Raw genomic sequence first — 14,712 nt, forward strand, 5'->3', positions numbered from 1 at the left:
GGAATTAGAATTGCATTTTTTTCTTCAGCTTTTTTATTTTAAGTTCTGGGGTATATGTGCAGGATGTGCAGGTTTGTTACATAGGTAAACATGTGCCATGGTGGTTTGCTGCACAGATCAACCCATCACATTGGTATTAAGCTCTGCATCCATTAGCTGTTCTTACTGATGCTCTCCCTCCCCCGACCCTGGACAGGCCCCACTGTGTGCTGTTTCCCACCATATGTCCATAATGTGTTCTCATCGTTCAGCTTGCACTTGTAAGTGAGAGCATGCAGTGTTTGGTTTTCTGTTCCTGTGTTAGTTTGCTGAGGATAATGGCTTCCAGCTCCATCCATGTCCCTGCAAAGGACATGATCTCATTCCTTTTTATGGCTGCATAGTATTCCATGGTAGATATGTACACTCTAAATGTAAATATCATGGGAAGCAGCACTATGTCATCTTAAATGTGTAGTGATAAGTGGGAAAAAGTGCACTGTCTAGCACAGGAAGTGAACACATTTCATCAGAGCCCATCTTGTCCATTTTAGTACAAAGTTTCAAAGAATGCTAATCTGAGTTCATGACTGCCAATGAATCTGTCTCAGTAGAAGGCTTTATTTCTATGAGATGAATCCCATGCATGATCTATACCATGTGTCATGAAGCTTGGGTCCACCTTTTGAAATGGTGCATCGTGAACAGGAGCCATAGAAGGACGGGGGTTTGCTGACATCTGCCTCCACCTGGATTCGTGGTGACAGACCATTTACAGTGAGAGACTTTCCTCTGTTATACTTCAGTATGTTTCCTTCTCTTTAACTTTAGTTTTTTTCCTTCCTGTTAGAGGAAGAAGGATTCTTTGCTCTTCCAAGAATAATTCCTTTTCCCACCCTTGATCTGATGAAGATGGCGATGATGATGATGATGATGATGTTTTATTTCTGTACAGTTTCTTTTTATGTTACATAGATTTCATGTGGGGCACTCTATCTGGAAGCAGGTTCTTGGTCTCTCCTAAGAGTCTGCTGAGTGATTTGGATATGGCCAGTTTGTGTTCTGGCCGCTCTTCTGTTGCCTGAGGTAGACCGAGGTCTGGATGTGGAGTGTAGTCAGCGGGTGCTGTGAGCAATCCTGTTTTGCAGATTTTGTCTCTATTTTTTTTTCTAATTCAATCTTTTTTCTAATTTTATTATATTTTTCTGAAGTGTGCTAACACCTTCCAGTCATATCTTCCTTCCCACCAGGACACTTGGCCCGAGGTGTTTGCCCCTCTCTGCTGTCCCCATTCCTCTTGCTGCAGCCAGTGTCTCACCCCACAGCCAGAGGAGGGCAAGTCAGAGCAGACACTGAAGCCTTTCCAAAAAATGGGTTTCTGTGAGCCTTGTGTCCCACCTGGCTCTACCTTCTATTTTGGTTGTCTTCTCTTTACCCCATTGGTGAGGGAAAGCTCTCCACCCTTGGATTATGAGAGTGGTTGAACACACAGCACCCAACACGGGTCACGTGAAATCGACAGCAGTTTATTAGTCACGTTTCCTCACAGCTTGGGAGAGGAGGACACCGCATGCCACACAGGGCCACATGTAGGCTGCTCTTGGGAACAGGGTGAGCAAGCAGGGTCTGCAGGCTTTGTAGCATCAAGAGGGTAGGCTGCCCCCTGGCTCCCACAGGAGGAGGTGATTGGCTTTTGAGTAATGCCATGGGCTGGCCAGGAACTGAAATACTACTCAGAGATACACAAGAACTGTCCTCTGGATAAGGAGGGTTGTTTGGCTGGGGGACCTTCTCTGCAGGAGTATGCTGGGGAGAACTTGCTATTAGGCCATCTGATTTCACCAGATTTCCAGGCAGCTTATGTTATGGAGCCCTAATTTCGATCTCACACCACACACACACACACACACACCCCTAACTAGGGATTCTCATTATTCTGGGCTTATTTTATTTATTTTCTCTTGTATCTTTTTATCGTTATGTTCCATCTTTTGCCTTCTTCCAAACTAGAGGAAAAATATGTGATGAGTTTTCACAGAACTTCTTCCCTCTTAGTATATTAGAGAGGGACTTCTATTTTAGAATGGTATGTTGCATCCTCTGTGAGTAGATTTTTAAATTGGACTGCGGATGTTGCATCAGGCAAGCAGAGGCCGATAAGGTTTGAAAAATTTATTTCTTACCTTTTTCAGATCTAACCTTATGAAGCAGAAGATAACAATGTAGATAATCATGAAAGGATGAGAGAGAGAGTGTGTGTGTGTGTGTGTAGGTTAGACAAGTGGTAATCTTCAAACACTTATATATGGTATTGTAAAATATATTAGCTTAAATATCAAAAATACATAATCTGGTTTGCCCCTGTGTGAGGGATTCCCGAGACCATGCCCAGGTTCAGTGGTTTAGAAGGACTCACAGGATGCAGCAAATAGTCCTACCCATGGCTGGAATTGTTACTGCAAAGGGATACAGAGCAAAATCTGCAAAGGGAAAGGTGCATGGAGCGAAGTCCAGGGAATCTACGCAAGCTTCTGAGAGTCCTCTCTCAGTGGGGTAACATAGGACAAGATTAATTCCTCCAGCAACAAACTGTTTCTACCAGGAAAGTTCATTTAAGCCAAGGAGCCCCAGGTTTTTACTGGGGGTTGATCATGTAGGCACCGTCTACCTAGTATGCAACAAAATTCCAGACTCCCAGAAGGAACACGGGTATTCAGTATAAGTCATATCGTTGGCACAAACAGTTTAGGATCCATGAGCCAGTCTTAACATTGAGGAAATAGTGGAAACCTCCTGAAACTCAGATTCTCAGTTGCCAGCCCAGGGGCCTGCCTTGCAAAACAGGCCTTTCTGGGGAGAGTATGTCAGCCCTGCTATGGTACTGTTTTCTGCAGAGCTCTCAATATAATATATTTCTAGGTGTATGGGGAGTAAAACTTCTTTCATTTGCCTTTATCTTCTCTTCTTCCCTTAGAAAGTGATGATCAGAGTCAGGTTTATAGGGTAATCACCATGAAACAATTGTAGGTATTTAGTGAACACTCACCAAGTGCCTAGCACTCTAGACAACAGCAGTAAAATAATATATATTTTTATATATTAGCTTAAAAGTGAATTTAAAATGCAGACAAAAGCAATGGCGATGGTTAGAAGGTGAGACATGGTAATTCACAGTTATCAGGTAAGATAACAGTTGGCCTTTGAATGGAATGTTTATGAAATGATTTTACATCGGCCAAAGGGGAACATTAACCCACCCTGCATTTGTCTCCCCTTGGCTGCCACTCACCCCAATGCAACTAAGCTATGCCAACCCATTGGCTGTCACCTTGGGGTAAGTAAAGCAGTTCTGTCTTGAGCTCCATGTGAAAGAGTGAATAATCAAAGTACCAGAAGGATCTCAGGCATCCTCAGGACATGCAGACAGAAGCATAATCACAGCAAGCCTCCTCTGTCCCTTCTCCTTCCTAATCTCCCCATGGGCAAAATATCCTCTCACTTGCCTTTCATTTCAAATCGTTGAAGGTCATACCGCCTGTTGAAGGTTAATCAGGGCCAGGTGTGGTGGCTTACACCTGTAATCCTAGCACTTTCGGAGGCCAAGGCAGGAGGATCTCTTGAGCCCAGGAGTTTGAAACCAGCCTGGGCAAAAAAGCGAGAACCTGACTCTAGAAAAAAAAAAAATTAAAAATTAGCCAGATGCAATGGCATGTTCCTGTAGGCCCAGCTATTTGGGAGGCTGAGGCGGGAGGATCCCTTGAGCCCAGGTGTTCAAGGTCGCAGTGAGCTACGATCTCAGTGTTACACTCCAGATTGGGTGACAAGACCTTGTCTCAAAAAAAAAAAAAAAAAAGTTAACCGGGGTAAGCGTGGTGCCAAACACATGAAGAAACTTCTCACTGAAATGGAAGACAACAACACTGAAGTTATTCTAGCCATACCCGTGAGCTGCTGGGCAGTTTATGGAATGAGGTGGCAGGCACTGTCCTGTCCTGCAGAAGGGTGATGAAGGAGAGTATAATGAAATGACTACGTAGAACAGTAAAAATACCAACTTACATAATCACATATATTACAGAATGTTACATCTTCTTAGCAGATTGTGCCTTTTACTCTTTGAGCAAATCTGGCAAGAAATGTCTCTGGATACTAAATTTTTATAATCCAAAAAACTTAAATCCTAAATTGGTGAGTATCAAGATGCTAGGCCCTAAATCGGTTTCCTACAGTAATGTATAGCTATTGGCCCATCTGCTTTTTCATACTGTGTTATTGTTGAGAAGTCTGATGCCTCCCTAAAACTTATTCCTTTATTTATATCCTGCTTTCATTTTTATATTTCTGGAAACCTTGTAGGTGTATTTTTATTGTTGGAGAACTGAATATCATTAGGATATGAAATCTTTTTTTCCATCATCATCAGCACTCAGCTTTTTGTTTCTGATAACTCTTCCTTTCCTTTGAATTCTGAACATTCTCTTCTAAGTATTTCTGTAATTATTTCTTTCTCTCCACTTTTTCTATTCTTCCTTTCACTGCTTGGATTAAACTCACATATCTTAAATTGTCACTTATTTTCCATATCTTTTTTCTGTTTGTATGCTAGTAGATTTTGTCTGCATTATTCTTGTAGAGACTTAATTTTAATGTTTACCATGCGTAATTATAACTTGGCCCCTGTTGCATTTATAATTCAACAATCATACTGTTAATTCACAAGAATGCCTCTTTTTTCACTGATTTCTCCTTTATTGTTATACTTAGTTCCTGACTTCTTGTTACAACTGCCTCTCAAGTCTCTCTAAAATTATTAAATAATTATAAATATTCTTCTCTTTCCTCAATTATCTGCTTTTTGTGGAATGTTTATCACTGTACTTCTTTTTCATGATGTTGGTTTTCTCTTGATACTGGTTTACAAACCATTGCAAAATACAATCACGAAGTCTGGCTTTAAAATAGCATGGTTTCGTCAGTTAGATCAGACTTAGACAATTAGAGGTTTACTTTTCTTACAAAAAAAGAAGCTTAAGGAGGAAGGCCAAGGCTGGTATGGCTGCCCTGGCATGGATCTATCAATTTTTTCTTCTTTCCATTCTGCCCCCCATGGTGTATGGGCCAATTGTTAATACCTACAGGATGTCTGGACATCACATGCACCATGTCCATGCTTCTGAAAGAAGCTGACTTCATCCACTTTCACAAGAAAACATTAGCTTTCCCAGACACTCCACCAAGTAGAATTACATTCATATCTTACTGGATGGAACCATCACATGATCACACTCAGTCTTTTTAGTTAGAACATAGCATCTTGGAGCAAAATCATGATATTCATAAGTTAGGAAAGAAAAGAAAGTGGGTTTTGGCAGGAAGCTAGCAGAGTCTGCTTCTGAGATGAATTCTGTTACAGTACATGGCATTTATGAGGATCAATATAATTATGAATGAATTGGTAAGTGCTGTTATCAATGCCCAGATAGTCATTAATTGTATATATCTCCAGGTGGCTGTACATATATATAAAAACTCTAGTGTAATGCATGTGTGAATATGCAGTCATATTTGGAAAGATATACCTAGATAAATGTGGCTTTCATTTCTTCTGTTAGCCTCGTGATACCTGTGGCAACCACACTAATCAGCTGGATGGCACCAAGGAAGAAAGAGAGCTTCCAAGAGTTATCAAGACAAGTGGTTCCATGGTAAGTTATAGTTGGGGGGGTGGATGGTGGTAGGCATGAAATAAGCCATTTCTTCCAGACGGTTGAGCAAAACTTGAAAAAACTGCAACATAATTAAGATGGCTGGACAACCACAGATTTCAACATACTTATCTACCTTAGGTAATTTTTAAGGAAAATATTCAGCAGTAAATTAGCTCAAGTTGAGTAGGTAAGCTCGTGAAAAGGTGCTCAGCATTATTAATGATTATGGAAATGCAAAGAAAGCCACAATAAGATATTTCTAGATACCCTATAGAATGGCTAAACTTAAAAAGACTGACAATACCAAGCAGTGCCAAAGATTGAGAGCAATTAGAACTTTCATATGTTGTTGTTAGGAATGTAAAATGTTTTATCCATCTGGCAGCATCTTAAAATATTAAGGATATACCTACTATAAGATCCAACCGTTCTACTCATAAGTAGTATATATACATACAAACACTTATCCACAATGTTTATAACAGCTTTATTTGTAATAGCCCCAAACTGAAAATATCCAGATGGCCATTTGCAGGTAAATGGATAAAAAAAATTGTGGTATATCCACAAAATGGAATATTACTCAGCAATAAAAAGGAACAAACTGTTGATATACACAACACAGATGGATCTCAAAATAATTATACTGTGTGAAAGAAGCCAGACCCAAAAATATTTGATTCACACAAAATGATAGAAAATGTAAACTAACCTATAGTGGGGAAAAGATGATCTTTGATTGGTTCCCGGGGACAGGAGGGAGGGTGAGGAGGGGAGAGAACGAGAGATACAAAGGAGGCATGAGTCCATTTTGGGGGGTGTTTGTTTTGTTCATTATCTTGACTGTGGTGATGGTTTCATAGGTCTATATAGTCAAAACTCATCAAATTGTATGTTATTTATACTTTATGTACAGTTAATTGTATATATATCTCAATAATCCTGTTTTTAAAAGTCCACTGAATGTCTTATAATCTCATTAATAGACAACATATTTATTTTTCAGTAAGCTATTTAACAATAAACAGTCTATTTATGTGTTACATATGAATGACCCTTGACTCTAATCACACATGCCACTAAACCCAAGCACTTACAAAATGTTTACAATCCAATTTACAGTAGTCAGAAACCTACCTTACAAATCAATTCCTATATAGATAAAAGAAGACACCTTCCTTATGTACAGTCAACATAAATGAAATAATCTGTCAAGGTGTTAGTTTATTGAAAATGTAAAATAATCCTTTTAGTTTATTTCCAGTGTCTTAAATGATAACCAAATAGCTATACTTGCTATTGATTCATAATTTACTACAAAATACAATCATACCATTTGTTAAAAATCATCAGTTATATCTGTTTGCTTCATATAAAAGAAAATCTAAGGAACTTAATTTTAAGCAAGTAGAAGCTTATTTTTTTTTAATCACAAAACTAGGAAATTAATGGGGAATTAACCAAGGCTTGTACAACTGCAAAACAATGTAGTAATAGCCTTAGCACGGACTAACAACTTTTTCCTTTCGTGTTGCCGCCTTAGCACGTGGACTTAATCCTTATTCTTACAGGATGCTTAGGAGGCTCTGATACCTTGTTGATACCCATTAGTGTCACCGAACCAAACTGGGTCGGTTTGCCCATGCAAAATGGAAAGAACACTGAAGCACAAAGTTTTGCAGCAAGAAAGGTTTATTTCAACTCAAATGGCAAGGAGACAGGAGGAAATGCTCAAATCTGTCTCACTGAGCTGGGGCTTGGAGCAAGTTTTGTAGTCAGAGGGTAATGAGGTGTGATCTGATTGGATCTTGCAATAAGGTGATGCCAGGAGGCCTGCTCTGACTGGATCCTACCATGAGGTGATGCCAGGGCTCAATCTGATTAGATCCTAGATCCTGCCATATGGTGTCTGCCTCTTACTTCAGTCCCTGTTCCTCATTCTGAGCACTTAGGTTCCACCCATGGTTGCATGCTTGGTTCATCTGGCATGCTCAGGTTGCATGACCTTCAACCTGGGGGTCCATGGTGTAAACCAAAAATAAAATTCTAAGGCCTTCAGCTATCTGAATGGACCCCTTCTCTTCGCCAAGGATATTCCAGAGCTATTTGAAAATCTCATTCAGGCCACGATGGAAGAGGGGGTTGGACATGCCTCATTATACCCTCTAGCATTAACATCAACACAGACCTTAAGTCTGATAAACATTTACGGTCTATTCTCTCTAAAGCCTGCTACTTGGAGGCTTCATCTGCATGACAGAACCTAGGTCTCTGCAACCCCTATCATAACTCAGATATTCCTTTCTACTAATAATAACTCAACCAAATGCCAATCAATTTTTTTTTTTTTTGAGACAGAATTTCACTCTTGTCCAGGCTGGAGTGCAATGGCATGATCTCGGCTAACTGCAACCTCCACCTCCCGGGTTCAAGTGATTCTCCTGCCTCAGCCTCCCAAGTAGCTGGGATTACAGGCGTGCACCACCACACCCAGCTAATTTTTTTGTATTTTTAGTAGAGACAGCGTTTCACCATGTTGGTCAGGCTGGGCTCAAACTCCTGACCTTAGGTGATCCACCCTCCTCGGCCTCCCAAAGTCCTGGGATTACAGGCATGAGCCACTGCGCCCAGCCCATTCAGAAAATTTTTAAATCTACCTATGACCTGGAAGCCCTGCTTCAAGTTGTTCCACCTTTCCAGATCAAACCAATGTAAATCTTACATGTACTGATTGATGTATTATGTCTCCCTAAAATGTATAAAAGCAAGCTGTACTCTGACCACTGTGGGCACGTGTTGTCAGGACACCCTGAGACGGTGTCATGGGCACGTCCTTAACCTTGGCAAAATAAACTTTCTAAATTGACTGAGACCTGTCTCAGATATTTTGGGTTCACAATGACAACTAAAAAACAGCTCACCACTTAGTTACATAAAAATTGAACCAGATTGGTCTTGGGGGGGTTATATTAGGAACATATGACAATTGACTGTCCATTTTTAACAGGAAACCTTCACTCTCCTGGAAAACTTGCACAGTAAAATTTCTCTCTCTCTCTCTCTTTTTTTTTTTTTTGACAAACTGTTACACCCTTAGTGTGACTGTATGTTTTTTCTATTCTTATTTTAGTTGGCTGGACCTCATCCCTTTATAAATAAACTTCTCTAGGTTTTTGTGTTTGTTCTCTCTGCAACTTTTTAAATTTTATAAATTTTGAATTTATTTTGAACTTATTGCTGGAATTCTTAACTTTCACAAAGATCTTCTTTTTATCTTTTTCATCGTGGTCAGCACGTGGTGGGTCTTTTCTGTCTAAGAATAATTTTCTTTCTTCAGTTGCTGGATATTTTCTTCTATTATATCTTAAATTCTTTTTCTCCCCATAGCCACCTTTCAAGAGCACATATTGGATGCTTTGCTTCAATTGAATAGCTCCTAAATTTTACTGAAGGCAGGCCCCTCTGGAGCTGCCTCTGTGAAAATGCCAGCTACAGCAAGGGAGGTGCAGCCAGGGTTGTGCCTTCCATGGGGCCAGCAGGAGCCAGGAACAGGCGGGAGCCCTGCCCCCTGCTGAGTTGGCAGGGTGGCAACCCTGTGCTCCCAGGCACAGCTGCAGCCGCCCACCTGCAGCTCTGGACCCAGGCATCCCTGTACTCTTCGTGGCCTGGGAAACCCCTCCTCCCACAGGCTCGGAAGTGCCTGCTCATGCTCCCTGGCCTCTCCCCGCTCCTGGCACCCACTCCAGTGTGGAGCAAAGTTGTGGCCCAGCCCAGGTGCTGTTGCAACCCCACAGGGTGTGCACATGCTCAGGGCAGTGCTTACATTCCAGCCCCCTGCCGCCTTGGCCCTCCTCAGAACTTTGGGCACCAACCAGCATGGGAGGGAGGCCAAGGTGGGTGCTGAGGGCAGCTCGGCACAGGCCTGCAGGTACCCCTCAGCAGGAACAGCCTGGGCACTGTGGATGGCATGTTGAAGATGGGAGGCAGACAGGTTGCTGGGCAGAAAGGGGCAGGTACCTGGTGAAACCCCACCTTCAAGCCAGGAACAGCCTGAAGCCTGGAGGACGGGCTGCCAGTTCTGGGTGAAGTCTGCTTACCAGAGTGAAGACTCCATTGATGACCATTCAGCCAATTGTATGGTGCTTTTTCCAGGCCCGCCGTGGGCACTCATGGACCAATCAGCATGCACTTCCTCCCTTCTGAGCCCGTAAAAACCCCTGGACTCAGCCAGTCACACAGACGTCAGGGACTACCAATTGTGGGAAAGGGCTACCCATTTCAGTTCTCTTCAGGATGACCTGTTTGCAGAAAGGAGCTACCCACTGGGGGTCTCCTGAGAGCTGTTCTGTCACTCAATGAATCTCCTGTCTGTCTTGCTCACTCTCCTGTTGTCCGTGTGTACCTCATTTTTCCTGGACCTGGGACTAGAATTTTGGACCCGCCAAATGGTGGGACTGAAAGAGCTGTAACACAAACAGGGCTGAAACATGCTTCCCACTTGCCACATTGTGGGCAATTAGAAGGAGAGAAGAGCTGTGTCTCTTTGGGGAGCCCAGACCTAGGGGCTCTCTGAGCCAGGGCTGTGAGACCCTCTTTGGGGCTCTGTAGTTCCGGGGATCTCCAGGCTTCTAGGCACCACCACATTCCCTGGTGCCCACAGTGGAAGCCACCTGTGGTACACCTGGTCCAGCCGTAGCCTTGTACAGAGCCGGTGCCTGTACTGGCACTTGGATCTGCCTGCCCCACTGCAGCCGACGTGCCTGGCTCTGTGCTGTGGCTGGAACCTGCGCTTGCTCACACACCCCTTGCCACTCCGCACCTAGCTTGTCCTTGGCAGGCGTGGGATCTGGGCCAGTAGCACAAGCTGAGTGCAGCCTGCTGGGCCAAGTGGGCGGAATGAACCCAGTGGGCCCGAGCAAAACTCAAAGGCATCACCCGTCAAAGAGGCTTCCAGCTAGAAAAGCGACACCCTAAGGACTCTGTGAAATTAGCTCGTATTAGTCTGTTTGCTCTGTTTTCTAGTTTTCTTCAACTTTATGCTCCAGATTTGAAAAATTTTTCTTGGTCATTATTGTATTTTTATTTAGCTTGTCTCATTCTTTTTATAATTTTTGGCAAACAAATTATTTCCCAAAGCAGTTTTTTAATCTCTAATATACCCATTATTATAGCAATATAATCTCAATTCAAAGCAGCAATGGCCCTTTTCAGTTTCTCAGAAGGTAAGAATTACATTATTTTAGGGAATCAAATAATTTTTATGTTTTCTTAAATTGAAGTATAACTTACAAACTGTTAAGTGCCTACATTTTAGATGTATAATTCAATAATTTGGGTTGTGTTTTTGGTTTTTTTTTTGCTTTTTAGAGACAGGGTCTCACTCTGTTGTCCAGCCTGGAGAGCACTGGCACAATCATAGCTCACTGCAGCCTCAAACTCCTGGGCTCCAATGATCCTCCCTCCCCAGTCTCTCAAGTAGCTGGGACTACAGGTGTGCACCACCACACCCAGCTTCAGTTAATATTAACAAATGTTATCACCCATGTAATTACAGTTAATCAAAATATAGAACATCTCCATCACCCAGAAATTTCTCCTGGGCCTTGTCAGTCAGCAGGCCCCCCATCCTGGAGAAGCAAGCCTAGCTGTGATTTCTAACACCTTAGCTTGGTTTCTCGTTTCATATAAGTCTAATTATAGTATGTTCTTTTCTGTCTGGCTTCTTTAATTTATAATAATTTTGAGATTCATCCATTTGTTGCCTGTTTTAAAAATTTAGTCCATTACTAAATAATATTCCATTGTGTAAATATACCACTATTGATGTTCACCTGATGATGGACATTTGGATTCTTTACAGTTTGGAATTATTACAAATAATGCTGCCCAGAACATTTCTGAGTACAAATGTAGAATAAAGGATATAAATTCTCATTTCCCTTAGGTAAAGATGCTGCATAATTCAGATTGTCAGCAAACACAGCCACATCTCCCCATCACCCATAGCTGTTAAACTTAGTAAGGAATAATTTAATAGGTAAATCTAAAATAACTAAATTCTATCATTAAAAAAGATCTACAGGCAGAAACAACAACAAAAAATCATTTTCTATTGCATATCCTGTGTGGAGGATATTGTCAACGAAAGCTAGGTCTTCATGGGTTCACACAGAAAAAATAACAGACTCTTGTATAAATATTTTTTTCAGTATCAACATAGATATAAACGTTTAGTTTTTTCCAGTTATTTTGGAAATGTAAACATGGCATGTGGCGAATGCGTTAGCTTTTGGAATGTGTGGCAATCTGTGATGCGCACAGTGAAGTGAGTACCATGTGGTCAGGGAACTGCACGCCTCCCGCTGGGTGGCAGCAAGTGTTTTCAGGTTTTAGGTTGTGCCTCCAGTGGAGGGAGAGCTTCCAACCATGACTATCAATCCAAGGTGTTTCATCTTGTCCTCCTCCCCAGCCACTCCCCCAGTCCCGTCTATCAGAATCTTTTGCAGCAGGAGGGTGATAGGATTCACCCTATGCCTTCATCTAAGGACACAGTGTGTGAAAGGTGTTCTGCAAGGCAGAAGCTGTTGGCACATTGCAGATAGAAGGAATTACAGCTCACTGGGCCTCTAAAGTTTTCTGCAGAGGCATAGAGCTGGACTTTATTGATTTTCCGATTGATTTGTATAGGAAATTGTTGTATGTTTCCTTTGCAGTTGAGTAGATCTATTTTCCAGAAAGGCCAAAATTGTTGATTGTGTGTTTGTGTGAGTAGGGGGTGCTTAATAACGTGTGTAAAGGGGATAGGTTGGTTAGTATGCAGGCTCCCCAAATGCAAAACCAAACTAATGAGGGAGATAAAAGCTGATTTCATTTCTTGTTCTCTCTTCCATGTCTTTTGTTGTGGCATCTGGAGTTCCTTCTCTCTTAGACTTCTGTACTCAAACTAGGAATTCATTCATCCCCAAGGCAACAATTTCATTTAATTTAGATCGCATTTTTTTTTGGTGTTTTTTCCTTGGGTTATATTTAGTTGCTGTCTACATATTTACAGCAAGAGAGGTCTGCCTGGCTCCTGTTTTTCTAAACATGCCTTAATTATTTGTCTGCGGCCCTTTCTTACTCTTTGTTCATTCTACATTATTTGTTTTTCTCTTCCCTTCCTAGAAATTTTATTTTATGTTACATTTAGGAAGATATTTTTATCTTATCAAACCAATCCCATTTGCTTTACACCTACAAATTTCTCATTTGTCATGCTATGGAATTCTTCACTGGTTTCCAGTGCTATTCAAAACCTCTTCTTTTAAAAAATATATATTTTTCTGCCATTTGTAGTTATTTGGGTGGCAGGGGAGGTAGATTGTCAGTTCACCATCTTGACTTAAATTTCTTTCTTTTTTTTTTTTTTTTTTTGAGACAGAGTTTTGCTCTTGTCACGCAGTCTGGAGCACAATGGCACGATCTTGGCTCACTGCAACCTCTGCCTCCCAGGTTCAAGCAGTTCTCCTGCCTCAGCTTCCCAACAGTCATGCACCACCACACCTGGCTAATTTTTGTATTTTCAGTAGAGATAGGGTTTCCCCATGTTGGCCAGGCTGGTCTTGAACTCCTGACCTCAGGTGATGCTCCTGCCTCAGCTGCCCAAAGTGCTGGGATTACAGGCGTGAGCCACCGTGCCCAGCCAACTTAAATTTCTTGTACTAGTTCTTGTTTCTTATTTGTTTCTTTAAAAAAAAAAAAAAAAAGATCTTTGTTCATTTTGTAAAATAATGTATAGTATCTCTAGAAAATTGAGAAAATATAGTCAAGCAAAATGCATTCAATCAAATGCATTAAATTTTGCAATAAGTTTCCTTGCTAAAGAAAATAATATTCAGATCTTAATTTCAGTGGCACCATACTACACTGCAACAAAAATCTTTTAGTTCCAGCTTTATTAAAAAAACAACAACAACAACAAAAAAAACAAAACTTGGTACTATTGCTACTAAATTCTATTCACTACAAAAAACACTCATAGAATCTGCTAAAAAAAATTATGAGATTAGTCCAGTTAAGTTTGTGTTTGGATACATGTAATCAAAAAGTTGGAGTTGTTTTGCTTCACATGGAGACCCTTCAGATGGGTGGCCCATGTCTGATAGGCCAGCCGCATGAACACAGCCAGGCTTGCTCTTCTGTCCCTGACTTCTTCTTGGTGCCCATTGTCCTCATTTGTACAAGATGCCTGGCAGCTCCAGGCTGTCGTCTGTGGTCCTGTCATGAGCATGTATCGGATGAACCTATATATTTTTTTCTTAGTAAATACACTTGATAAAGTTTCACTTACACCTTGTTGGCCACGTGACCCCTCTTAACTGCAAATGAGCCTGGAAATCAGGTTTTTTGGTTTACCCCAATTCCCTGGAACAAAACCAAGATATTGTTAAGGCAAATGGAGTTTGTGGCAGGCACATCAGTGTCTGCCACAGAGGCCAGTGTCCTTAGAGGGCTGGGCACATAGGTGGCTCATAGTAATACTGCACTACCAGTTGGATGCAATTGTCCATGCACAGGCAGTCATAATTGCATATATTGCCACACATATCTCAGTATGAATACAGAGCAGAATACACAAACACATTAGAAAGTATTTGCCTGAATAAGAATGGTACTTTTATTTCTCCATTTAGCCAGATGATGCTTCTCTCAACAGTACTACCCTGTCTGACGCATCCCAGGATAAAGAAGGGAGTTTTGCAGTTCCCAGGAGTGACTCTGTGGTAAGTCATCCATGTCAGCACAGTTACATGTCAAGGTACACTTGCAAGTCAAAGCAACTAATGTAGGAAGAAGAAGCAATTCTTTAAAACATTAAAAAATACTTGAACTAAGGTTGCAAGGAAACCACAGCTGCTGGTAGAACTACTAACTTTGTAAAAATTAGGAAGAAAGAGGCTCAAAATAAAAGAGAACTCCATGGATTCATGTCACTGCAGCCAGAAATCAAAGGATTTTTTTATGTGTATCAATTTGGGGGAGTTTG

General features: G+C 41.4%; 1 protein-coding gene across 3 annotated transcripts in view; it reads left to right on the top strand.

Moving 5' to 3' along the window:
* The window catches only part of ARHGAP28 (Rho GTPase activating protein 28), a 190,037-nt gene that overhangs the window by 121,955 nt on the left and 53,370 nt on the right, over positions 1-14,712 (top strand). For all 3 annotated transcript variants that reach the window (XM_012506403.2, XM_030810730.1, XM_003262065.4), the window contains 2 exons: positions 5,592-5,684; positions 14,360-14,449. In XM_012506403.2, the coding sequence (XP_012361857.2) occupies positions 5,592-5,684; positions 14,360-14,449 (183 nt within the window). The remainder of the gene's footprint in view (positions 1-5,591; positions 5,685-14,359; positions 14,450-14,712) is intronic.

Source organism: Nomascus leucogenys, chromosome 4 (assembly GCF_006542625.1).
Source record: "Nomascus leucogenys isolate Asia chromosome 4, Asia_NLE_v1, whole genome shotgun sequence".
Lineage (NCBI taxonomy): Eukaryota > Metazoa > Chordata > Mammalia > Primates > Hylobatidae > Nomascus > Nomascus leucogenys.